This window comes from Oncorhynchus masou, chromosome 16, assembly GCF_036934945.1.
Source record: "Oncorhynchus masou masou isolate Uvic2021 chromosome 16, UVic_Omas_1.1, whole genome shotgun sequence".
In the NCBI taxonomy this organism is placed as follows: domain Eukaryota; kingdom Metazoa; phylum Chordata; class Actinopteri; order Salmoniformes; family Salmonidae; genus Oncorhynchus; species Oncorhynchus masou.
The window spans coordinates 31,324,108-31,352,105 of NC_088227.1; the positions used below are offsets into that span (position 1 = coordinate 31,324,108).

At 44.1% G+C, this 27,998-nt stretch overlaps 1 protein-coding gene across 1 annotated transcript; it reads right to left on the reverse strand.

Moving 5' to 3' along the window:
• Window positions 1–808: 808 nt before the first annotated feature.
• Window positions 809–27,998, reverse strand: LOC135557228 (uncharacterized). The gene is made up of 6 exons (XM_064990432.1): window positions 27,811–27,998; window positions 27,224–27,544; window positions 26,828–27,106; window positions 20,142–20,198; window positions 2,260–2,388; window positions 809–1,247 (listed from the first exon to the last, which is right to left on the reverse strand). Exons 1-6 carry the CDS (start codon window positions 27,869–27,871, stop codon window positions 1,207–1,209), a joined length of 888 nt encoding a protein of 295 aa, XP_064846504.1. The 5' UTR covers window positions 27,872–27,998; the 3' UTR covers window positions 809–1,206.

Consider the following 27,998-nt stretch of genomic DNA (forward strand, 5'->3'; position numbering starts at 1 on the left):
CTTGATGAGGACACCTGTTTAACTTGGTGAGGACACCTGTTTAACTTGTTGAGGACACCTGTTTAACTTGGTGAGGACACCTGTTTAACTTGGTGAGCACACCTGTTTTACTTGGTGAGGACACCTGTTTAACTTGGTGTGGACACCTGTTTATCTTTGATGAGTACACCTGTTTAACTTGGTGAGGACACCTGTTTAACTTGGTGAGGACACCTGTTTAACTTGGTGTGGACACCTGTTTGACTTGGTGAGGACACCTGTTTAACTTGGTGTGGACACCTGTTTAACTTGGTGAGGACACCTGTTCAACTTGGTGTGGACACCTGTTTAACTTGGTGTGGACACCTGTTTAACTTGGTGTGGACACCTGTTTAACTTGGTGTGGACACCTGTTTAACTTGGTGTGGACACCTGTTTAACTTGGTGTGGACACCTGTTTAGCATAGCGTGCTACAGACTCCAGATGCATGGATTACAGGCAGCACCACTACTGGCAAGAAACTCTGCTGCAGGTAAAGGTGATAAATGAAGTAGTCTGTAACATTATTTAGAAGGAAGGCTGTCGGCTAAGTCATTTTGGAATGTCAACGGGAAGAGCTGGTGGCTATGGTAAACTAGGCCTTCTACTGCTTCAAATTCTTTATTTTGTCATAGAAATTCTGAGTAGGCTTTCAGAAAAAGGACAGATAAATCTATATTTTCTGCTGACTAGAAGAAGGTTGTAAATTAAATAGGGACAATGCATTCATGCTTTACCTTACATTGTGGAAGCGTAGCCTGAAAAAACCTGTAAGAGACAAGTTGGAAGTACTGTATTTTTATTAGTTTATTTAAAAACAGTTTTAGTAATTAATATACATTTTAGAATAAGCATTGTGCTCATTTTAAGTCTGCTTAGGACACAACTTATTAATTAAACAAAACCAAGGAATTTCTCCATGCTGACGTCATTCACAATGGACAGCAAAAATGTAAAACATCAACCAAGGTTTGCTGATATTTGAATCCCTACTACATAAAGGTCTTTAAAAAGATACTAAAATAAGAGAACACAACTACAAATTAATACATCTTCCACACTATGCACTAAAATAGATGAACATCAGCTTTAAAAACATGTATAATGTCCTCTGTTACTGAATCAATAAAGCTATAGACAGTTTGAAAGTCTTAGTCCAGCACAGGGAGAAGAGTGAGGAACAGGGGTCATTCCTCCAGGACATGAATCTCAATACCAGAGGCTTCTTCTATACAGAGAACAAAACAACACATTAGACAACATGTCTCACCATTCATTCTATAGCAGATCATAAAGATGAACTAGTTAATAGGGGATTAGATGGACAAGATGACTACGTCAAAGGACTATTCATGACCTGATTCCATTTCAGTTCACACGTCTGAAGATCAGAATATGTGAATGTAATGTGTTGTTTGCTCCATGTGTTCTATGGAGGATGGTAGGTTGGTGGTTGAAGATATCCCTCTAGTGGTGTGGGGGCTGTGCCTTGGCAAAGTGGGTGGGGTTATATCCTTCCTGTTTGGCCCTGTCCGGGGTGTCCTCGGATGGGGTCACAGTGTCTCCTGACCCCTCCTGTCTCAGCCTCCAGTATTTATGCTGCAGTAGTTTATGTGTCGGGGGCTAGGGTCAGTTTGTAATATCTGGAGTACTTCTCCTGTCCCTTTCAGTGTCCTGTGTGAATTTAAGTATGCTTTCTCTAATTCTCTCTTTCTCTCTTTCTTTCTCTCTCTCGGAGGACCTGAGCCCTAGGACCATGCCCCAGGACTACCTGACATGATGACTCCTTGCTGTCCCCAGTCCACCTGGCCGTGCTGCTGCTCCAGTTTCAACTGTTCTGCCTCATTATTATTTCACCATGCTGGTCATTTATGAACATTTGAACATCTTGGCCATGTTCTGTTATAATCTCCACCCGGCACAGCCAGAAGAGGACTGGCCACCCCACATAGCCTGGTTCCTCTCTAGGTTTCTTCCTAGGTTTTTGCCTTTCTAGGGAGTTTTTCCTAGCCACCATGCTTCTACACCTGCATTGCTTGCTGTTTGGGGTTTTAGGCTGGGTTTCTGTACGGCACTTTGAGATATCAGCTGATGTACGAAGGGCTATATAAAATACATTTGATTTTATGGAACCATTCATAATGTTTAGGTCTATACAGTCCTTTCAGATCTGTGAACTCTGATGTTGTGGGAGGAGTTAGGAACCTAAATGGAACTGGACCAATGCCTGTGACTCTCACCTGCTTGTGGGGGCAGAGCCTTGGGTGGGCGGATCCTCCTTGTGTGAATAGTGACTATGGCAGCCATGATGGTCAGTGTCACAAAGAGCATGATGTGACTGATGGGCAACTTAACAGCATTACTGGTACCTGGACAATGAGACAGACAGTGATTAAACACAGTCAATCATTTAGATTGATTTAAATGAAAGTAAAGTTTGTATCACACACCGGTCAATAGAGGATACTAAGGACCAATATCCATCAGCCAAACAACTCCACCTCTGTCTGAACACCAACAATCTAGCTGAGTGTTTTAATTTGTGTGTAATGGATTATGATTGTTCACACCATCCACTAAATAATTGAAAGGTTATATAACACCTTCAACCTGGAGTATCGGTATTTGGCTTCACAGAGAAGCAGGAATTCACACAGGAAGAGAAGTGTGAACGGCACCACAGCCAAGTAGAAGAGGCTGTACTTCCTGGATAGTAGTGTCGTGGACAGACATATTTGAATAGTGTATATACAGTTTATTATATATACATCACATTCAACTTGTAAAAAGACCATGGAATTAGCCTATTATAATGTAGATCTGACTCCATAAGATAAATAGTAACATGCAAGAGAAAATGGTTGAACAATATGCAACAATTATTAGTTGTTTAGCTGACTAAGATGAAATAGTTGTCATGAGATTGGAATTCTAACTAGAATTATGTTTAATTACTTTGTAAAATTACTGGTTTCACATACAAGGCACCAAGCTGAAGTTTCAAAGCATTAAGTAGCATTACAATACATTATTCTAAGCATGGAGAGAGAGAGAGAGAGAGAAAGGGAGGGAGAAAGAGGGCGAGAGAAAGGGAGGGGGGAGAGGGGGGAGAGAGTGTGAGAGAGGGGAGAGAGACAGAGAGAGAGAGACACAGAGAGAGGGAGAGAGAGAGGGAGAGAGTGGGAGAGAGACAGAGAGAGAGAGAGAGAGAGAGAGAGAGACAGAGAGAGGGAGAGAGAGGGATAGAGACACAGAGAGAGGGAGAGAGAGAGGGAGAGAGAGACACAGAGAGGGGGGAGAGAGAGAGGGAGAGAGACAGAGAGAGGGGAGAGAGAGAGAGAGAGGGAGAGAGACACAGAGAGAGGGGAGAGAGAGAGGGAGAGAGACACAGAGAGAGGGAGAGAGAGAGGGAGAGAGACACAGAGAGAGGGAGAGAGACAGAGGGAGAGAGACACAGAGAGAGGGAGAGAGGGAGGGAGAGAGACAGAGGGAGAGAGACACGGAGAGAGGGAGAAAGAGGGCGAGAGAAAGAGAGAGGAAGAGAGGGAGGGAGAGAGAGAGGGAGAAAGAGGATGAGAGAGAGCGAGAGAAAGAGAGAGGAAGAGAGGGAGGGGAGAGAGAGGGAGAGAGACAGAGAAAGATAGAGGAAGAGAGGGAGGGAGAGAAAAAGGTAGAGAGACAAAGATAGAGCAAGAGAAAGATAGAGGGAAAGAGAGAGGGAGAGAGACAGAGAGAGAGCAAGAGAGAGAGGGAGAGAGATAGGGAGAAAGAGAGACACAGAGAGAGGGAGAAAGAGGGCGAGAGAAAGAGAGAGGAAGAGAGGGAGGGAGAGAGAGAGAGCAAGAGAAATAGAGGGGGAGAGAAACACAGAGAGAGGGAGAGAGAGAGGGAGAGAGACAGAGAGAGAGAGGGAGAAGGAGGGCGAGAGAAAGGGAGAGGGACAGAAGGAGGGTGAGAGAGAAAGAGAGAAAGAGAGAGGGAGAGAGAGAAAGAGAGAGAGAGAGAGGGAGAGAGAGAAATCATAGCCTGAAAGGCCATTTCCCAAAAGTCCATGGGGTGGAGAGAGAGAGAAAATATCCTCCGTGTACAACGTAGAACACCAAATAATGCATGCAGAGCAGAATTCGGCCGATACCCACTAATTATCAAAATCCAGAAAAGAGACGTTAAATTCTATAACCACCTAAAAGGAAGCGATTCCCAAACCTTCCACAACAAAGCCATCACCTACAGAGAGATGAACCTGGAGAAGAGTCCCCTAAGCAAGCTGGTCCTGGGGCTCTGTTCACAAACACACCCTACAGAGCCCCAGGACAGCAGCACAATTAGACCCAACCAAATCATGAGAAAACAAAAAGATAATTACTTGACACATTGGATAGAATTAACAAAAAAACAGAGCAAACTAGAATGCTATTTGGCCCTACACAGAGAGTACACCGCGGCAGAATACCTGACCACTGTGACTGACCCAAAATTAAGGAAAGCTTTGACTATGTACAGACTCAGCGAGCATAGCCTTGCTATTGAGAAAGGCCACCGTAGGCAGACATGGCTCTCAAGAGAAGACAGGCTATGTGCTCACTGCCCACAAAATGAGGTGGAAACTGAGCTGCACTTCCTAACCTCCTGCCCAATGTATGACCATATTAGAGAGACATATTTCCCACAGATTACACAGATCCACAAAGAATTCAAAAACAAATCCAATTTTGAAAAACTCCCATATCTACTGGCTGAAATTCCACAGTGTGCCATCAGAGCAGCAAGATTTGTGACCTGTTGCCACGAGAAAAGGGCAACCAGTGAAGAACACGCACCATTGTAAATACAACCCATATCTATGCTTATTTATTTTATCTTGCGTCCTTTACCATTTGTACATTGTTAAAACACTGTATATATATATAATATGACATTTGTAATGTCTTTATTGTTTTGAAACTTCTGTATGTGTGATGTCTACTGTTAATTTTTATTGTTTATTTCACTTTATATATTATCTACCTTACTTGCTTTGGCAATGTTAACACATGTTTCCCATGCCAATAAAGCCCTTGAATTGAATTGAATTGAGAGAGAGGGAGAGAGACACAGAGAGAGGGAGACAGAGGGCGAGAGAGAGAGAGAGGAAGAGAGGGAGGGAGAGAGAGAGGGAGAAAGAGGATGAGAGAGAGCGAGAGACAGAGAGAGGAAGAGAGGGAGGGAGAGAGAGAGGGAGAGAGACAGAGAAAGAGAGAGGGGGAAAGAGAGAGGGAGAGAAAGGGAGAGAAAGGGGGAGAAAGAGAGCGAGAGAGAGCAAGAGAAAGACTAAGGAAGAGAGGGAGGGGAGAGAGAGAGAGGGAGGGAGAGAGAGAGGGGAGAGAGAGAGAGAGTGAGAGAGAAAGAGAGAGAGAGAAAGAGAGAGAGAGAAATCATAGCCTGAAAGACCATGCCCATGGGGTGGAGAGAGAGAGACAGAGGGAGAGAGACACAGAGAGAAGGAGAGAGTGAGATAGAGAGGGAGGGAGAGAGAGAGTCTCACCACAGCAGTTCAGGATCAAAAAAGAGAATAAACAGTGAAACCTTTTTAAAAGCATCTGAGATGTTGACCAATGGCATTAACGGCCGTTCCACAGGTGCATGTTCATTAATTGTTTATGGTTCATTGAACAAGCATGGGATACAGTGTTTTAGCAGATGAGATGTAGTCGTTGTTTGTGTTGTTCGTATGTTTATATCTCATGTGTAAAATGTGTAATATATATATATATTTATTACTATTATTATTATTATTATTGTTTGGTGGGATACTTTTAGCCTTCCATAATGACATCACCATGCTGTAAAATAGTTAATAGACAGAGTTCCAAACCTTTCTGCTAATATTAGACGTTTTCAAATTTATAGAGCATAAAAGTCAAGTGAACAAGTATGTGTGTGTAATTTTATATTTATTTCATTCAAGTAGCGATAATGTAGTTCTGTTGTGATAATGACGTTAGTTGTGTTGTGTCAGAGTTAAGGCCTGGGCCGTCCACCAAGACAATACCTGTAACGATTATGATAAAATATAGGCTACATAACTATAAAACGTTGGTGAGCATCCACACGAGATGAAAGTTGATCATGTATCGTTCTACAGTCCTACTCCTGTCAGTCGACTGATCAACGCATCCTACTGCAGAGCTGCCTATATAAACAGGACCTTTCACAAGGTTTCTTAACACACAGATACTGGTTCAGACCATTCAGTGCTTTCATGGTGTGTTCATTGTCATAGTGACAACTGCAAATAATACTTCAATGTACATGTAGGACTAATGAAAAATAATATAGTAACTTGTATTTAAATGTAGCAATTCAACAACAAATGCCATTTAGCCTGCTCATCTATTACAGCATGTCATTGCATCGTTGTTCAAGTGGTTTGCAAGTGATTTCCATTTTTCTAATGGTTGTCAATTCCTTTGGTTCTTCTTTTTCACTGTGAACATTTCTGTATGTCCTGTGAAACTATTTGCAATTCATCAGTGCAACAATGTTATCATGGCTGGCGAGTTTTACATTCAGTAATTAGCAAGAGCAAGCCTGCTTTATAGTATAAACAATGATACAAGTAAATATCATATAGCTTTTGTAGCCTATAGCTTTTCCTGGGATTTCACGAGAAGAGGAATGGCCTATTCTGGAGAGGCTTGAGTAGCCTGTTGCCTATGGAAACAGCTGGAAGAGAGAGGCAAGTGATGTGTAGCTGAAGTAAAAGCGAAATATTAGCTAGATATTAGGCCATTCACTAGCTAAATATTAGGACTACAGGCTAAATATTTACCTGTCAGAGTGCAAGAAAAATAATGTAACAGATTATGAAATGGCAGCTCTTCGCTCGGTTGTCCGCTTCGTGGGCGTAGAAGTGAACCAATTCAAATAAGTAAATACATTTTGAAATGTTAAACTGTCTATTATTAGCTAGCAGGCCACTGTGTGTAGGTTAATGGGATACCAGCAGGTCTGCAATCTCCCTGGAAGATGGAAGCTTGGAGAGGGGAATGAAGTGAGCTGCTTGGAAAATCTGTTGATGATGGTGAGGATGACTGAGTTATGCTGAGCCTGGCGAATATGGGACTCGATCTCCCAGGAGACAGCGGCAACGATGCAGGTGGATGGCATAATGTTCTCTGGCATGGAACCTGTGTTGTCGTCATTGAACTGACGGGAGAGGACGTCAGGCTTGGTATTCTTAGATCCGGGGTGATAAGTGAGTATAAAGTTGAATCTTCCAAAGAACAATGCCCACCTGGCCTGCCGGGAGCTCAAACGTTTGGCAGTCTGGATGTATGACAGGTTTTTGTGATCCGTCCACCCAATAAAGGGGAGAACCTGAGCCCTCCGACTAGTGACGCCACTCCTCAAGACCCAGCTTCACAGCCAGAAGTTCCTGGTTACCTTTGTCAAAATGTCCTGCTGCAGGTGAGAGTTTGCAGGACAAGAAGGCACATGGGTGGAGCTTCTGATCAGAGGAGGGACGTTGAGACAGAACCTACCCTATTGTGTTGAGGCATCCACCTCGACGACGAACTGGAGTTCTGGGTTCGGATCGGAGCAGAAGTGAAGCTTGAGTTCCCGGAACGCTGCCTCTTCCTCAGGTGTCCAGTGGAACTGAGTGGAGGTGGAGGTGAGAGTGGTGAGGGTCTGCCATACGGCTGTAGTTACAGATGAATCGTTTAAAAAAAATGGCAAACCCCAGCTGTTGGAAATCTTGGTGAATGTGTTGCTGGTCCTTAGAAAATGTCTATATCATCCACATAGACAAAAACGAAGCGTCCAGTCACATCCCACATAACATCATTAACCAGGCTCTGGAAAACAGCAGGAGCGTTAGTGAGACCAAAACGGCATGAACACCGTTGAACGCCGTTTTGAACGCCATGTTCCACTTGTCACCCTCTCTGATGCAGACAAGGTGGTAGGCATTCCGGAGGTCCAGTTTAGTGAACACCGTGGCACCATGGAGGGGGGCAAAAGCAGAACTGGTGCGTGGCAAGGCATACTTGTTCCTAACAGTGAAACTATTCAGCACACGGAAGCCTATGCACGACCTCAGTGACCCAAAAAAAACAGCCCCTACCTGAGAGGAAGAAGGCCCACAATGTCCTGCAGCCAGGGAATCCTGGATGTACCCCTCCATAACCTCTTGCCCAGGGTGAGGGAGGTTATACAACCGGCTACAGGGGAGAGGAGCTCCAGGCTGGAGGTCAATAGCGCAGTCGTACGGCCGATGAGGCGGCAGAGACAGGGTGTGGAGCTTGCTGAACACGAGCTAGATCGTGATACTCTAGAGGAATTGATGACAGGTCCGAGGGTACTGGAATGGACTGGGACAAGGCAGAGGGAAGGGCAGAATGTAGACACTTAGAGTGACAAAATGTACGCCTAGTGGTTACCCTTCCAGCAGTCCAGTCGATCTCTGGGATGTGCAGCTTTAACCAAGGATGGCCAAGAACCAGGAGAGAGTGAGTGCAGTCGATTATGTGGAGACTAATCCTTTCCTGGTGATTCCCAGAGAGAAGCAGGATGACCGGCACAGTCCTCCCACTAACACGGACGAGGAGCTGTCCATTGAGAGCGTTGGCATCGAGGGGTGAATTGAGTGGAACAGTGTCCAGACCCAACTGGGCAACACCTCGGGCCAGGTAACTCTCATCAGCACCCGAGTCGATGAGGGCAGGTAGAGAAAAGGCCTGGCTTTGCCATACAAGAGTGCTGTCGAGCAAGGGTCTGGGGAATGATGGACCGGCGCTTTGACTCAGCAGTATATCCCCCACAACTTCCAAGCCACCCCCTTTAGCTGGCCGCAGCGAACAAGTGGAGACAAAGTGACCAACCTGGCCTCAGTATAGGCAGCTCCTGGTGCTGACTCGCCTCTGCCTCTCCTCAGGAGAGAGACGTGCCCGGTCGAGCCGTGTGGGTTTAGGTTATGCCTTCTCTCCGACGCTCAAGGAGATGGTTGTGGAAGCAGATGGCGAGAGAGATGAGCTCTTCAAGTCCATCAGGCTTTTGCAAACAAGTTAGATTATTTGTACGTTGTTTAATTATATTTTGATTAATTCAATGTTGATTTATTGAAGAGTTTAAATGTGTTTTAATTGTTAACTTAAAAACATTATTCAAGTTGAAGTAGTGTCAATGTTCATTCATCACAGATCATAAATCAGTCTCATAATTCAGTCTCTAAAGCTTGTCTGTGTTTGTAGCTTTCTCATAATTCAGTCTCTAAAGCTTGTCTGTGTTTGTAGCTTTTTCAAATGACATGACCTTTTGTCCAGTTGTGAGGTCACCAGTCAGTTGTATTTGACTGTCACTGTCTCAGGATATCAGCCATGTGAACCCATCTTGCAGCTTATCATACAGTTATGCATCACCAAGGCAGCCACAGACCTACAGTATGATAACTGGCCTAATGGGCATGTGCACCTTGTCATTGTACATCTGAATCAGAAAATAGCTAAACTCACACATCATTTGCATATTGATGAGCTAGCTATATGTTCTCAATAGTATATGAGATTAACCATAAATCCAATTTTAGACACTATTTTTCAGACATGAAATTGTTTAGTGCAAATGCAACCCTTGTATTCTAGGTACTGTATTGTACATGAAAATAAGGAGCAGGCAATTTGTAGGCTAATTAAAAATGTCGAAGGAAAATAATATGGCTTGGGGAGTGTGGGTATTCTACCTTGTTTATTTGATGAGGATGATTTTAGAACACAAAGATAAATGGATTCGGCTAATGGATTCGGCTATTTCAGACAGACCCGTTGCTGACCCGTTGCTGACAGGTGTATAAAATCGAGCACACAGCCATGCAATCTCCAACGTAAAACATTGGCAGTAGAATGGCCCGACTGAAGAGCTCAGGGACTTTCAACGTGGCACCGTCATAGGATGCCACTTTTCCAACAAGTCAGTTGGTCAAATTTATGCCCTGCTAGAGCTGCCCTGGTCAACTGTGCTGTTATTGTGAATTGGAAACCTCTAGGAGCAACAACGGCTCAGCATGAAGTGGTAGGCCACACAAGCTCACAGAACGGGACCGCCGAGTGTTGAAGTGCGCAGTGGGTAAAAATCGAACACTCGCTACCGAGTTCCATACTGCCTCTGGAAGAAACATCAGCACAATAACTATTCACCGGGAGCTTAATGGAATGGGTTTCCATGACCGAGCAGCCGCACACAAGCCTAACATCACAATTCACATTGCCAAGCTTCGATTGGAATGGTGTAAAGCTTGCCACAATTGGACTCTGGAGCAATGGAAACACGTTCTCTGGAGTGATGAATCATGCTTCACCATCTGGCAGTCCAACAGACAAATCTGGGTTTGGTGGATGCCAGGAGAACCCTACCTGCCCCAATGCATAGTGCCAACTGTAAAATTTGGTGGAGGAGGAATAATGGTCTGGGGCTGTTTTTCATGGTTTGGGCTAGGCCCCTTAGTTCCAGTGAAGGGAAATGTAAACGGGACAGCATACAATGACATTCTAGATTATTCCGTGCTTCCAACTTTGTGGCAACAGTTTGGGGAAGGCCATTTCCTGTTTCAGCATGACAAAGCCCCCGTGCACACATGGATATTGGTTTTTGGTGGGGAAATTTCACAATTCAATTTGCTCAACACATTCACAAAAGGTGGCTACAGTATGATCACAGTTATGAGGTTTAGGATGCTTGATGTTGATAGTTAGCTCGCAGCACAACCAAACATTGTTGTGCAAATCTCTCTTCACCCACCATCATCAACAACAATCTCTGCACTCCTCCTCCATGCCATTGACTATGATTTTGTATCTGTATTCCAGCAAAGCAAAATCATATAGAATTGGAAAACCAGACACAGCGAAAATTGGCTTTCCTCCATCTCTTTTGGCTGCAATGACAGGCAGAACTACAGTAGCCTACCCAAAGACACTTTTTACATCATGCAGGTTTCTCTGACCAAATAGCCTACCCAAAGACACTTTTTACATCATGCAGGTTTCTCTGACCAAATAGCCTACCCTAAGACACTTTTTACATCATGCAGGTTTCTCTGACCAAATAGCCTACCCAAAGACACTTTTTACATCATGCAGGTTTCTTTGACCAAATAGCCTACCCTAAGACACTTTTTACATCATGCAGGTTTCTCTGACCAAATAGCCTACCCTAAGACACTTTTTACATCATGCAGGTTTCTCTGACCAAATAGCCTACCCTAAGACACTTTTTACATCATGCAGGTTTCTCTGACCAAATAGCCTACCCTAAGACACTTTTTACATCATGCAGGTTTCTTTGACCAAATAGCCTACCCAAAGACACTTTTTACATCATGCAGGTTTCTCTGACCAAATAGCCTACCCTAAGACACTTTTTACATCATGCAGGTTTCTCTGACCAAATAGCCTACCCAAAGACACTTTTTACATCATGCAGGTTTCTTTGACCAAATAGCCTACCCTAAGACACTTTTTACATCATGCAGGTTTCTTTGACCAAATAGCCTACCCAAAGACACTTTTTACATCATGCAGGTTTCTCTGACCAAATAGCCTACCCAAAGACACTTTTTACATCATGCAGGTTTCTTTGACCAAATAGCCTACCCTAAGACACTTTTTACGTCATGCAGGTTTCTCCTATCAAATATTCTAACCTAAATGGCACCCAATCAAATAAAAAATGTACTGTCAAACAATATTTTCTAAAAACAGGACAGGTCAAAGTAAAATGGACAATACGGAATTGACAATCACCCCATTGTCACCCCATTGTTTCACCCCATTGTTATCATCAGTGGTGTCAAGTTTGTATCCGTCAATTTTTCACAAGCTGATTATAGCGAAAAATAAAATACTTCTGCCTTTCCCACTGTGTAAACACATTGTAAATAGTGTCATGATAACTTGATAAAGTTGGGTAGCTGATATTCGGGGCTTAAATAGCCAAACTGATTAGTCTCAGGAATCAGGACTAATAATGCCAATGCAACAGCCTGTTTTACAAATTGTGGGCCTCCCACATGGATGGATGGGCATGCTTAAAATTCCATTTAGGGCCAACATGGTAGACTGCACCCCGGTAAGCACGAGCCAATATCTTTTTCTGGTTCTTTCCAGACTGGACATTTTTTGGGGTGTTTTACATACAGTAGGCTAAAATTCAATTTCAGGCAACACTGTAGGCTACACATCAGTAAGCACGAAGTGACACAGAGGGCCTTTTGAACATTAAAAAAAAAATGTTGCAGTCTGGACCGGCCTTGATTTCCACATCCATGGACATTAGTTTTTGGTCCAGATCTGACCAGTCATAGTTTGACTGGTTTGATTGTATGTTTGATTAAGATTTTTTCCGGTCTGGCCTTGATTACATCTTTTCAACTTTCATTCATAACAAAAAATGTCCTTGATTTCAACAGCAGGAAAAAAATACATATTTTCAACATCTGTAAACTTCAACGTCCTAACGTCAACGTCTGGTAAATACGTCTTTAAGACGTCTTTTCAACCTCATTTTGAATACTGGGACTCTAACAGTTTTGCTGGGAGACATTTTTTGGTCTTGCCTGAATGGCAAGGACCTGCCTGCTTTTCTCCAGGCTGCTCTCTGTAGTCCCTGGAATGCAAAGCCAATAACTTGACAATCATAATGTTAGGCCTACGTTTTTAGACAAGAAAATGATTGGGCTGCAACAACACAGTGCAATGAGGAATGTATTATTGAGAATACACAGTTATTGTCCATCGGCTGTAAAATGCAGTAATATATAGGCTAATTTGAAAAAACACTCATATCCTGTTTTGTTTCTGTCTACGTGTCACGCCCTGGTCGAAATATATTGTGTTTGTCTTTATTTATTTGGTCAGGCCAGGGTGTGACATGGGTTTATTGTGGTGTGTTTTGTCTTGTTTTTTTTTTAGGTATTGGGTGTGTGGTTTAGTGGGGGTGTCTAGCATAGTCTATGGCTGTCTGGAGTGGTTCTCAATCAGAGGCAGGTGTTTATCGTGGTCTCTGATTGGGAACCATATTTAGGCAGCCATATTCTTTGAGTATTTCGTGGGTGATTGTTCCTGTGTCTGTGTTTGTTGTCACCAGATAGGCTGTATAGTTTTTCACGGTCCGTTTGTTGTTTTTGTTTGTTTTCTTCGTCATTAAACATGTCTCAAAAATACCACGCTGCATTTTGGTCCGCTTCTCCTTCGACAGACGAGAACCGTTACACTACGCCCGATTATGCAACTATTTGGATCAGTTTGGGTCTATTGTAGACCGTTTAGAAGGTTCAGAAAGGTACATTAGCAGGCCAGTAATGTTTTAGGCCTATTTTGTCAGGATGTAGGCCGGTGTTAAGATAGGCCTACTATAGGAAAACTCTCTGCCCGTTAATGCTGTAGCCTACTTTATATTCAGCAAGGAAGAGCAAGCCTATATCTCTCCTCCTATTAGTAGGCTAAAGAAAATGAATTGAAGTAAGTGTCCATCAAGCTTTTGTAGTCTGGATTTTCCTGGCCTGGGACTCCACTAGACTTAAAAGGAATAGTTGTGGCAGCGGAGAGGTGCATAATAGCACTGCAGAACAATGAAGACAGACAAGATTGAGATGTAGCCTATAGCCAAACTTAGAAGGGTATGAATATTAGCCTATAATTCATTAAAAACTTCTTGGGGATAGGCATCCCGTGAACGGGACAGTTGTAAATCATGCAGCGCCGTGTGTCACGATCGCAGATTTTTAGAAAAACAACAAATGTCGGTACATATAAGAGTGTTATATTGGCTGAAAGCTTAAATTCTTGTTAATATAACTGCGTGTCCAATTTACAATAGCTACTACTGCGAAAAAATGCCATGCTATTGTTTGAGGAGAGCTCCTAACAACAAAACACTTTTTTTCACTGCGATAGGTTTGATAAATTCACCTCTGAAGATAGAATGTGGACTTACATTCTGAAATCTTGCTCTGATTTATCGTCCAAAGGGTTCCAGAGATAGCATAAACTTTTGTTTTGTTAGATAAAATCCTTTTTCATATCCTAAAATGGTTCATATAGCATGCACGATCGATTTTGTATTTCCACTCGTTCAATTATCAAATAAAGGAATCTGTGAAAATCTAACTCTAAATGGTGTTTCAACCAATCAAACCACATTCACATTCATTCCTCAGAGATCCTAGACTGTAACCAGACTTCACTATATCATTTGGAGTGCAGTATATCCTATAGGACACCAAATTTGGTCAGAGAGCGACGCCTCCACGGCACGCCGATGACGCGGATGTTCTTCACTTGATTGACTGTAACTTTGTGAAATAAGCACCAATCGGGGTCAAACAAAGCTAGCTAGATAGACAATGAGCTGGGCTTTATGGGAACCCCTGTTTTTGTCGCAAAATGTAGCTGCTAACCTTGTGCGACAGCAAGTCTTTTCCTTTTGGACAAAAATCATAAGAATGTGGAGAGTTATGAAGTTGTGAGAACTGGGTGTTTTGCAAATGTTGAACTTACAATATGGCTACTAATACTGGAAAGCTAAATGAAAGTCCAAGTATACAGATTTGACAATATTCTTGTAGAAAAATGTAATGTGAATGTAAATATCTCCTTCACGATTTACCTAAATGTACCTGGGTGACTTCACACTAAATGTCATGTAGTTTGATCATACTTTAAAACGTCTTGGTGACAGGGGGCAGTAACACAGATCATCCCGTCTTCAATTTTATCGATAATTTACGTAAAAAAATACCTACAGTTGTATTACAAAAGTAGTTTGAAATGTTTTGGCAAAGTTTACAGGTAACTTTTGAGATATTTTGTAGTTACGTTGCGCAAGTTAGAACCGGTGTCTTTCTGGATCAAACGCGCCAAATAAATGGACATTTTGGATATATATCGACGGAATTAATCGAACAAAAGGACCATTTGTGATGTTTATGGGACATATTGGAGTGCCAACAAAAGAATCTCGTCAAAGGTAAGGCATGAATTATATTTTTATTTCTGCGTTTTGTGTCGTGCCTGCAGGGTTGAAATATGTTTTCTCTCTTTGTTTACGGAGGTGTTATCCTTAGTTAATAGCATCGTTTGCTTTCGCCGAAAAGCCTTTTTGAAATCTGACATGTTGGCTGGATTCACAACAAGTGTAGCTTTAATTTGTTATCTTGCATGTGTGATTTCATGAAGGTTTGATTTTTATAGTAATTTATTTGAATTTGGCACCCTGCATTTTCCCTGGCTTTTGGCCAGGTGGGACGCTAGAGTCCCAAATATCCCAGAGAGGTTTTAAGTCTGAAACTTTGCACATACACTGCTGTCATCGGAATTACAACCAGAGTGATGGCTAGATTTGGAACCTTTCTGTTGCATTTCAAAGATGGTGGTAGAAAACAAACGGTTGTTGTTTTCTTCTTTGTATTATCTTTTACCAGATCCATTGTGTTATATTCTACTACATTCAATTCCACAAACTTCAAAGTGTTACGCGGGACTAGGTGTGTGTGCAGGAATCAGATGCAGAGAGAGAGTAAAAAAAGTGCTTTACTATTGCACACCTATCTGATAAGCCCAATACAATGCAGGGCACTATACCAGACAACCCAAAACCACAGGGTGTCCAGTATAGAAAATAAAATACACTATGACCTAATATGTACACACGTAACAAAAGACAAACACGCACAAAACAAGGGCGGGTCAAACTACTACATATAGGGAAGCTAATTAAACCAAAAATACACACAGGTGAAACTAATAAGACCAAACCAACAGACAAACGAAAAAGGGATCGGTAGCGGCTAGTAGGACGGTGACGACGACCGCCGAGCACCGCCCGAACAGGCAGGGGAGCCAACTTCGGCGGAAGTCGTGACAGTTACCTTTCAAATGGTGCCAACAATATGCATATCTTTGCTTTAGTGCCTGAGCTACAGGCAGTTAGATTTGAATATGTCATTTAGGCAAAAATTGAAAAACGGGGGCTATCCCTACGAAGTTTTTAACTCAATGTTAGGCTTCATACTGCAGTGAATTTATCCAGTCAATTTACACAGTGAAAGAAAAAAAAGTGTACCATTTACACTATGTGCACTACGGGAGCTGCGCTGAGTGAGCTCACTCACAATCCCTGGGTATGCCGTTCAAAAAGATACCTGCCTGACTGGGCAACCATTTGGATCAGTTTTTTTTCCTCTACAAGGTCCATGCACATTAGCAGAACAGTAATATCACTGATACACCCATATTTAGTAATATGGTATATTCTAGTGGCATGCATATGAATTATGATTATGCGCAAGCGCAGAGGAAGTTGTATCCATAGTGGATAGAGCCCCACCACTAAAATAATCTTTGGGCCCGCAGTGGAACACTATAAGACCCATACAACATAGCAGTCAAACATGTAAATTGTTCAAATCGTTTATTCACCATTCATTTTTTTACCATAGGGGATTCCAGAAACAGGTCTTTCACTTTCACGTCGTCCTTCAATCTCACACAAATTATCAAGGAACCTACCAGGTACAACCCTAAATCCGTAAACACGGGCACCCTCATAGATATCATCCTGACCAACCTGCCCTTCAAATACACCTCGGTTGTCTTCAACCAGGATCTCAGCGATCACTGCCTCATTGCCTGCGTCCGTAATGGGTCCGTAGTCAAACGACCACCCCTCATCACTGTCAAACGCTCCCTAAAACACTACAGCGAGCAGGTCTTCCTAATCGACCTGGTCCGGGTATCCTGGAAGAAGATTGACCTCCTCTCGTCAGTAGAGGATTCCTGGTTGTCCTTTAAAAGTGCTTTCCTCACCATCTTAAATAAGCATGCCCTATGCTAAAAAGGTAGAATTAAGAACAGATATAGCCCTTGGTTCACTCCAGACTTGACTGCCCTTGACCAGCACAAAAACACATTGTGGCGTACTGCATTAGCATCGAATAGTCCCTGTGAAATGCAGCTTTTCAGGGAAGTTAGGATCCAATATACACAGGCAGTTATGAAAGCAAAGGCTAGCTTTTTCAAACAGACATTTGCATCCTGTAGCACAAATTCCAAAAAGATTTGGGACAAAGTAAAGTCCATGGAGAATAAGAGCACCTCCTCCCAGCTGCCCACTGCACTGAGGCTAGGAAACACTGTCACCACCGATAAATCCACGATAATCGAGAATTTCTAGAAACATTTTTGAAACAGTTTTCCCCAGGCTGGCCATGCTTTCCACCTGGTTACCCCTACCCCAGCCAACAGTTCTGCACCCCCCGCAGAAACTTTCCCAAGCCCCCCTTGCTTCTCATTCACCCATTTCCAGATAGCTAATGTTCTGAAAGAGCTGCAAAATCTGGACCTCTTCAAATCAGCTGGGCTAGACAAATCAGGACCCTCTCTTTCTAAAGTTAACCACCGTAATTGTTGCAACCCCTATTACCAGCCTGTTCAACCTCTCTTTCGTATAATCTGAAATCCCTAAAGATTGGAAAGCTGCCGCGGTCATCCCCCTCTTCAAAGGGGTGGAGACATTCCAGACCCAAACTGTTACAGACCTATATCTATCCTACCCTGCCTTTCTAACGTCTTTGAAAGCCAAGTTAACAAACAGATCACCGACCATTTCAAATCCCACCGTACCTTCTCCGCTATGTAATCTGGTTTCCGAGCTGGTCATGGGTGCACCTCAGCCACGCTCAAGGTCCTAAACGATATAATAATCGCCATCGATAAAAGACAATACTGTGCAAACGTATTCATCAACCTGGCCAAGGCTTTCGACTCTGTTATTCGCCACATTCTTATAGGCAGAGTCAGCAGCCTTGGTTTCTCAAATGACTGCCACGCCTGGTTTACCAACTACTTCTCAGACAGAGTGTGTCAAATCGGATGGCCTGTTGTCCAGACCTCTGGCAGTCTCTATGGGGGTTCAGGGTTCAATTCTCAGGCCGACTCTTTTCTATGTATACATCAATGATGTCGCTCTTGATGCTGGGGATTCTCTGATCCACCTCTACGCAGACGACACCATTCTGTATACTTCAGGCCCTTCTTTGGACACTGTGCTAACTAACCTCCAGACAAGCTTCAATGCCATACAACTCTCCTTCCATGGCCTCCAACTGTTCTTAAATGCAAGTAAAACTAAATACATGCTCTTCAACCAATCGCTGCCCACACCTGCCCACCTGTCCAGCATCACTACTCTGGACGGTTCTGACTTAGAATATGTGGACAACTACAAATACCTAGGTGTCTGGTTAGACTGTAAACTATCCTTCCAGACTCCAATCCAAAATTACATCTAGAATCGGCTTCTTACTTCGCAACAAAGCATCCTTCACTCATGCTGCCAAACATACCCTCGTAAAACTGACTATCCTACCGATCCTTGACTTCGGTGATGTCATTTACAAAATAGCCTCAAACACTCTCCTCAGCAAATTGGACGCAATCTATCACAGTGCCATCTTTTTCTCACCAAAGCCCCATATACTACCCACCACTGCGACCTGTATGCTCTCATTGGCTGGCCATCGCTTTATATTCATTGCCAAACCCACTGGCTCCAGGTAATTTATAAGGCTTTGCTTGGTGAAGCCCCGCCTTATCTCAGCTCACTGGTCACTATAGGAGCACCCACCCGTAGCATGCGCTCCAGCAGGTATATTTCACTGGTCACACCCAATTCCAATTCCTTTGGTTGCCTTTCCTTCCAATTCTCTGCTGCCAATGACTGGAATGAATTGCAAAAATCACTGAAGCTGGAGACTCATATCTCCCTCACTAACTTTAAGCACCAGTTGTCAGAGCAACTCACAGATCATTGCACCTGTACACAGTGTAACGGCTTTCTTTATGTGAAGGAGTTTCGGACCAAAATGCGGCGTGGCTATTGAGATTCATGTTTAATAAAACAAAGGAAACACGAATCAATACAAAAACAATAAATGTAACGTGAAAACCGAAACAGCCTAAACTGGTGTAAACTAACACAAGAACAGGAACAATCACCCACACTAAAAGAATATGGCTGCCTAAATATGGTTCCCAATCAGAGACAATGATAAACACCTGCCTCTGATTGAGAACCACTTCAGGCAACCATAGACTTTTCTAGATAACCCTACTAATTCACAATCCCAACACCTACAAAAAAACAGACAAAACACACCACATAATAAACCCATGTCACACCCTGGCCGGACCAAAATAATAAAGAAAACATAAAATACTCAGACCAGGGTGTGACACACAGCCCATCTGTAAATCGGCATTCATTCAACTACCTCATCCTCATATTGTTATATTTTTTGTTGTTGCTCATTTGCACCAGTATCTCTACTTGCACATTCATCTTCTGCATATCTATCACTCCAGTGTTTAATTGCTAAATTGTAATTATTTCGCCACTCTGGCCTATTTATTGCCTAACCTCCCTAATCTTACTACATTTGCACACACTGTATATAGATGTTTCTATTGTGTTATTGCCTGTGTTTGTTTATCCCAGGTGTAACTCTGTGTTGTTTGTGTCACACTGCTTTGCTTTATCTTGGCCAGGTAGCAGTTGTAAATGAGAACTTGTTCTCAACTGGCTTAACTGGTTAACTAAAGGTCAAAATAATAAATAAAAAAACAGGAACAGTACTCATTTATGTATCAAGATGGCACATGGAAGATGTACTATTTCTGATTTAATTTTTCCTGAGGCGTTGAAGGTGACGTCACCACCATCTTCTGTGCCCTTTAATATCTAGTTCAGGAGGAGAAAAACATCCTCTTTTAAATAACTCTTCATCATCAGACACATACAGTAGAGTGCAGGGTGCTTGTTCACTCATCACTGATATCAGGAGTTTACTTTAACGTCATTAAAGTTTAGCACTGGCGTGGGATGTTACATAGACAAGCAGGGATTCATATGGGAACAGAGAAGTGTGAAATGCACCACAGCAAATGTGAAGAACAAAACATAAGTTAGACTGCATATACTGTATATGCTTTGTGTTGACCAAGGTAATACATCTGACTTTGGCCCCATGCTGTACCACTCATACAATCTACAATACAACTGAGAAGGGATATAGTATGAAATACAATACCAGCAGAAGATGGGGAGGTGGTTGACAAGGCTGGTCTTGCAGTAGAGGCTGTACTTCCTGGATAGTAGTTGAAAAAAGAGTGACCACTTTTCATTGGTGAGTAATGGTGACATCACAGTACAGAATGCATCCACATCCAGTGACTCTGTGTTGCCTGTTGAGTTTTCTCTACTCAATCTGTTAAATCTTTCTCCAATCTCTAGAGCACTAGACAAGCAGTATTTCCTATAAATATGTTTGGGGCTGTTTTTAAATCAAATCAAATCAAATTTTATTTGTCACATACACATGGTTAGCAGATGTTAATGCGAGTGTAGCGAAATGCTTGTGCTTCTAGTTCCGACAATGCAGTGATAACCAACAAGTAATCTAACTAACAATTCCAAAACTACTGTCTTATAAACAGTGTAAGGGGATAAAGAATATGTACATAAAGATATATGAATGAGTGATGGTACAGAGCAGCATAGGCAAGATAGTAGATGGTATCGAGTACAGTATATACATATGAGATGAGTATGTAAACAAAGTGGCATAGTTAAATTGGCTAGTGATACATGTATTACATAAAAAGTATATATATATATGTATACACATGAGATGAATAATGTAGGGTATGGAAACATTATATTAGGTAGCATTGTTTAAAGTGGCTAGTGATATATTTTACATCATTTCCCATCAACTCCCATTATTAAAGTGGCTGGAGTTGAGTCAGTGTGTTGGCAGCAGGCCTTCAATGTTAGTGGTTGCTGTTTAATAACAGTCTGATGGCCTTGAGATAGAAGCTGTTTTTCAGTCTCTCGGTCCCCGCTTTGATGCACCTGTACTGACCTCGCCTTCTGGATGATAGCGGGGTGAACAGGCAGTGGCTCGGGTGGTTGCTGTCCTTGATGATCTTTATGGCCTTCCTGTGACATCGGGTGGTGTAGGTGTCCTGGAGGGCAGGTAGTTTGCACCCGGTGATGCGTTGTGCAGACTTGATGATTGAGTTGGAGGCGTGCGTGGCCACGCAGTCGTGGGTGAACAGGGAGTACAGGAGAGGGCTCAGAACGCACCCTTGTGGGGCCCCAGTGTTGAGGATCAGCGGGGTGGAAATGTTGTTGCCTACCCTCACCACCTGGGGGTGGCCCGTCAGGAAGTCCAGTACCCAGTTGCACAGGGCGGGGTCGAGACCTAGGGTCTAAAGCTTGATGACGAGCTTGGAGGGTACTATGGTGTTAAATGCCGAGCTGTAGTCGATGAACAGCATTCTCACATAGGTATTCCTCTTGTCCAGATGGGTTAGGGCAGTGTGCAGTGTGGTTGAGATTGCATCGTCTGTGGACATATTTGGGCGTTAAGCAAATTGGAGTGAGTCTAGGGTGTCAGGTAGGGTGGAGGTGATATGGTCCTTGATGACGGAAGTGAGTGCTACGGGGCGGTAGTCGTTTAGCTCAGTTACCTTAGCTTTCTTGGGAAAAGGAACAATGGTGGCCCTCTTGAAGCATGTGGGAACAGCAGACTGGTATAGGGATTGATTGAATATGTCCGTAAACACACCAGCCAGCTGGTCTGCGCATGCTCTGAGGGCGCGGCTGGGGATGCCGTCTGGGCCTGCAGCCTTGCGAGGGTTAACACGTTTAAATGTTTTACTCACCTTGGCTGCAGTGAAGGAGAGTCCGCATGTTGTCGTTGCAGGCCGTGTCAGTGGCACTGTATTATCCTCAAAGCGGGAAAAAAAGTTATTTAGTCTGCCTGGGAGCAAGACATCCTGGTCCGTGACTGGGCTGGTTTTCTTTTTGTAGTCCGTGATTGACTGAAGACCCTACCACATACCTCTTGTGTCTGAGCCGTTGAATTGAGATTCTACTTTGTCTCTATACTGACGCTTAGCTTGTTTGATAGCCTTGCGGAGGGAATAGCTGCACTGTTTGTATTCGCTCATGTTACCAGTCACACCTTGCCCTGATTAAAAGCAGTGGTTCGCGCTTTCAGTTTCACGCGAATGCTGCCATCAATCCACGGTTTCTGGTTAGGGAATGTTTTAATCATTGCTATGGGAACAACATCGTCAACGCACGTTCTAATGAACTCGCACACCGAATCAGCGTATTCGTCAATGTTGTTGTCTGACGCAATACGAAACATATCACAGTACACGTGATGGAAGCAGTCTTGGAGTGTGGAATCAGCTTGGTCGGACCAGCGTTTGACAGACCTCAGCGTGGGAGCTTCTTGTTTTAGTTTCTGTCTGTAGGCAGGGATCAGCAAAATGGAGTCATGGTCAGCTTTTCCGAAAGGAGGACGGGGCAGGGCCTTATATGCGTCGCGGAAGTTAGAATAACAATGATCCAAGGTTTTGCCAGCCCTGGTTGCTCAATCGATATGCTGATACAATTTAGGGAGTCTTGTTTTCAGATTAGCCTTGTTAAAATCCCCAGCTACAATGAATGCAGCCTCAGGATGTATGGATTCCAGTTTGCAAAGAGTCAAATAAAGTTAGTTCAGAGCCATCGATGTGTCTGCTTGGGGGGGAATATATACGGCTGTGATTATAATCGAAGAGAATTCTCTTGGTAGATAATGCGGTTGTCACGCCCTCGCCATAGTTTACTTTGTATGTTTCTATGTTTTGGTTGGTCAGGGTGTGATCTGAGTGGGCATTCTATGTTGGATGTCTTGTTTGTCTATTTCTGTGTTTGGCCTGATATAGTTCTCAATCAGGGGCAGGTGTTAGTCATTGTCTCTGATTGGGAACCATATTTATGTAGCCTGGGTTTCACTGTGTGTTTGTGGGTGATTGTTCCTGTCTCTGTGTTTTGCACCAGATAGGGCTGTTTAGGTTTTCGCACGTTTGTTATTTTGTTAGTTTATTCGTGTATAGTCCCTCGTCTCTTGATTTAAATAAAATGAATCACAACCACGCTGCATTTTGGTCCGCTCCTCCTTCCCACAAGGAAAACCTTGACAGAATCGCCCACCACAACAGGACCAAGTGGCGTGGTAACAGGCAAAAGCAACAGCAGGAGCAACAAAAAAAAGGAATGGACATGGGAGGACGAATTTGACGGAGAAGGACCCTGGGCTCAGCCTGGAGAAAATCGCCGCCACAAGGAAGAACTGGAGGCGATGAAAGCGGAGAGGCGCCGGTATGAGGAGGCAGCACCGCGACGCGGATGGAAGCCCGAGAGTCAGCCCCAAAAATTTCTTGGGGGGAGCTCAGGGAGAGTGTGGCAGAGTCAGGAGTCAGACCTGAGTCCACTCTCCCTGTTTATCGTGAGGAGCCAAGGAGGAGACCAGAACCAGAGCCGGTGTTGGAGTTGAGCGAAACAGAGACTGTGAAGGAGTTAATGGGGAAATTGGAGGAGAGATTAATGAGGGAGTTGCTGTGTTGGTGCTTTAAATATGGAATTCGCCCGAATGAGCGTGTCGGGGATTTGATGGCACCTGGGTCAGTGCTCCATACTCGTCCTGAGGTGCGTGCTAGTCGGCTGGTGAAGTTGGTGCCAGCCTCACGCACCAGGCCTCCTGTGCACCTCCCTAGCCTTGCATGTCCTGTGCCAGCACTGCTCTCAAGATCTCCAGTACGCCTTCACGGTCTAGCCCATCCTGTGCCACCTCCACACACCAGCCCTCCGATGGCAGCTCCCCGCACCAGGCTTCCTGTGCGTGTCCTCGGCCCAGTACCACCAGTGCCAGCACCACTTATCAGGCCAAGAGTGCGCCTCGCCTCTCCAGCGCTGCCGGAGCCTTCCTCCTCTCCTGCGCTGCCGGAGTCTCCCGCCTGTTCAGCGCAGCCAGAGACTTCCTCCTCTCCTGCGCTGCTGGAGTCTCCCGCCTGTTTAGCGCTGCCAGAGCCTTCCGCCTCTACAGCGTTGCCGGAGTCTCCTACCTGTTTAGCGCAGCCAGAGCTGCCAGCCTGCATGGAGCAGCCAGAGCTGCCATGCTGCATGGAGCAGCCAGAGCTGTCAGTCTGCATGGAGCAGCCAGAGATGTCAGTCTGCATGGAGCAGCCAGAGCTATCAGTCTTTATGGAACAGCCAGAGCTGACAGTCTGCATTGAGCAGCCGGAGAAGCCAGTCTGCATGGAGCTGCCAGTCTGCATGGAGCAGCCAGAGCTCTCAGTCTGCATGGAGCAGCCAGAGCTGTCAGTCTGCATGGAGTAGCCAGAGCTGTCAGTCTTCATGGAACAGCCAGAGCTGTCAGTCTGCATGGAGCTGTCAATCTGCAAGGAGCTGTCAGTCTGCAAGGAGCTGCCAGTCTGCAAGAAGCTGCCAGTTTGCAAGGAGCTGCCAGAGATGCCAGTCTGCATGGAGCAGCCAGAGCTGCCAGTCTGCAAGAAGCCGCCAGAGCTGCCAATCTGCATGGAGCAGCCAGAGTCGCCAGTCTCTGGAAGCCTGGTGCGGGGAGCTGCCACCGGAGGACTGGTGTGTGAAGGTGGCACAGGATGGACTGGACCGTGAAGGTGTACTGGAGAGCCTGAGAGCAGGACTGGCACAGGACGTGCAAGGCTAGGTAGGTACACAGGAGGCCTAGTGCGTGAGGCTGGCACATTTTTCACCAGCCGACTAACACGCACCTCAGGACTAGTATGGAGTGCTGACCCAGGTGCCATTAAATCCACGACACGCTCCGTCGGACGAATCTTGTACCTAAAGCACCAAACTAGCAACTCCCTCATTACTCTCTCCTCCAATTTCCCCATTAACTCCTTCACAGTCTCTGCTTCGCTCACCTCCAACACCGGTTCTGGTCTCCTCCTTGGCTCCTCACGATAAACAGGGAGAGTTGGCTCAGGTCTGTCTCCTGACTCAGCCACTCTCCCTCTGAGCCCCCCCCAATAATTTTTTGGGGCTGACTCACGGGCTTTCCTCTGCACCGTCGTGATTGCCTCTCCAACTCCATTCTCCTATAGCCCTCTTCGCACTGCTCCAGCGAATCCCAGGCGGGCTCCTGCACTCTCTCTGGGTCGACCGCCCCCCTGCCTATTTCATCCCACGTCGTATACTCCATGCTTCTGCTGTCCATAACGACCTCCCTTCGCTGCTCCTGCTGTCGCTGCCTGTTAACACGCTGCTCGGTCCGTGTGTGGTGGGTGATTCTGTAACGGCGTTCTTCGTTTGTAGAAAGAGAGTCGGACCGAAATGCAGCGTGTTAGTTACTCATGTTTTTTAATGAAACAAATGACGATTACATGAAAATACTGAGACAAATACAAAACAACAAAACGGAACGTGAAACCTATGTACAGCCTATCTGGTGAAACTACACAGAGACAGGAACAATCACCCACGAAATACACAGTGAAACCCAGGCTACCTAAATACGGTTCCCCATCAGAGACAACAAGAATCACCTGACTGATTGAGAACCGCCTCAGGCAGCCAAACCTAAACTAAACACACCCCTAATCAACCACAATTCCAATGCCTACAAAAAACCCAATACGACAACACAATAACATAAACCCATGTCACACCCTGGCCTGACCAACTAATTAACTAAAACACAAAATACTAAGACCAAGGCGTGACAATCAAATTCATCATCAATCACTAATATCGCTAATATCAGGAGAAAGGATCAGGTATGATATTCAACTTTAACCTTTTGATGCTCTGGGGGCGCTATTTCATTTTTGGATGAAAAACGTTCCCGTTTTAAACAAGATATTTTGTCACAAAAAGATGCTCAACTATGCATATAATTGGTAGCTTTCGAAAGAAAACACTCTGACGTGTCCAGAACTACCAAGATATTTTCTGTGCGTGCCCTAGAACGTGAGCTTCAGGCAAAACCAAGATGAGACGGCATCCAGGAAATGAGCAGGATTTTTGAGGCTCTGTTTTCCATTGTCTCCTTATATGGCTGTGAATGCGAGAGGAATGAGCCTGCCCTTTCTGTCGTTTCCCCAAGGTGTCTGCAGCATTGTGACGTATTTGTAGGCAGATCATTGGAAGATTGACCATAAGAGACCACATTTACCAGGTGTCCGCCCGGTGTCCTGCGCCGAAATTGGTGCGCAAAAGGCAGCTGCCAGTATTTTTCCATGGGATACAGAGGGGAAAGCAAGCTTCCACGAACTGCATATCAATGAAGAGATATGTGAAAAAACACCTTGAGGATTGATTCCAAACAACGTTTGCCATGTTTCGGTCGATATTATGTAGTTAATCCGGAAAAAGTTTTACGTTGTAGGTGACTGAATTTTCGGGTCGTTTCGGTAGCCAGATGCAATGTAGAAAACGGAACGATTTCTCCTACACACAGACGCTTTCAGGAAAAACTGCGCATTTGGTATGTAACTGAGAGTCTCCTCATTGAAAACATCAGAAGCTCTTCAAAGGTAAATTATTTTATTTATTTGGTTATCTGGCTTTTGTGAAAATGTTGCGTGCTAAATGCTACTCAAAATGCTATGCTAGCTTTGCATACTCTTACACAAATTAGTCAATTTCTATGGTTCAAAAGCATATTTTGAAAATCTGAGATGACAGTGTTGTTAAGAAAAGGCTAAGCTTGAGAGCAGACGCATTATTTTCATTTTATTTGCGATTTTCAGAAATCGTTAACGTTGCGTTATGCTAATGAGCCTGAGGCTTTAGTCACGATCCCGGATCCGGGATGGGGAGTTCCAAGAGGTTATTAATATCATCACAGATCTTGTGAACTCATTCAGATTATAGCATAACAAGAACACATACCTGAGAACGTGGAGGTGAAGTCAATGGAGATCTTCACGTTTCCCTTTTCAGTCAGCGTGCAAGTCCACTTCCTGTTGTTGTCCTTCTTCTGGAGTGGCACAGTCAGAGTGATGTCACAGGAAGAATCCTGTGTGACCTGGGCATTAGTACCTGTTTTAAGGACCCAGCTGAGACTAAATACTGGCGAGCACGTTCCATTTCCCCTTTCGGTGAGCAGAGAACACCGTAATCTCATATTTACATTAGGCTTCAGATCTGTCAACGGTGTGGTAGAGGAGACTGAGAAAGAGAAAACGGTATACAGAATTTGTTGTTTGTTTTCACATTACATATGATTATTAACACCACACTTATACACAGTGACATTTAAACTCTGATTTAAACAGTAATACTCACTAGTTATAACAGACAGATCAACATCGGCATCACCTCCATGTGGTGAAGCAGTCTCTGTAAGGTATTGTCGACAGGTGTAGAGTCCAACATCCTCAGCTCTGACATCACTAACATGTAGAGAACAGTTAGACCCTAAATTCAGTCTCTCTGTCTGGTCACTTTTGCTCTCCCCCAATGTGACCTTTCGAATACTACCATAGGATCCTTTTATGCTATACATCCATGTAGTAGAGGAGCAGTTTGGATAAACCACATTGTTACACGGCAGACTGACATCATCTCCCTCTCTGGAGACCATAGAGAGAGTTTCTCCACTGACACCTGGAAGGAGCATGACATCAGATAATTATTAACTGGTAATACAGATGACATTATATTTCATAGGTATTCTTATTGATATTCTTCAGTGTGAATAATAGTGTAATATACTGTCTATTATACAATAGTGAAGATAAGAGTAAACAGATACACAACAGAAATGTCATCATAATGTTAGTCAAATGTAAACTGAACTAGTTTGGCCGTGTGAAATAAATGTGTTCTATGATCTCTAATGACATATTCTTACTCTCTCTCCCCTGTCTTACCTGATAGCAGGTACAAAACGGTCACAAGCAATCCCAAAAATGACTGAGGGACATCAGCCATGATCCTCTCTCTCTCTCTCTGTCTCTCTCTCTCTCTCCTTTGTCTCTGTGTCTGTCTGTCTGTCTGTCTGTCTCTCTCTCTGTCTCTCTCTGTCTCTGTGTGTGTATATTTCTCTGTCTCTTTCCGC

Coding starts and splice junctions, on each gene's coding strand:
- LOC135557228 (XM_064990432.1), bottom strand. CDS start 27,871: ATGGCTGATGTCCCTCAGTCATTTTTGGGATTGCTTGTGACCGTTTTG. Junction 27,545..27,810: donor CGTTTTGTACCTGCTATCAG/GTAAGACAGGGG, acceptor TGCTCCTTCCAG/GTGTCAGTGGAGAAACTCTC. Junction 1,248..2,259: donor GGCTCTGCCCCCACAAGCAG/GTGAGAGTCACA, acceptor TTCTCTGTATAG/AAGAAGCCTCTGGTATTGAG.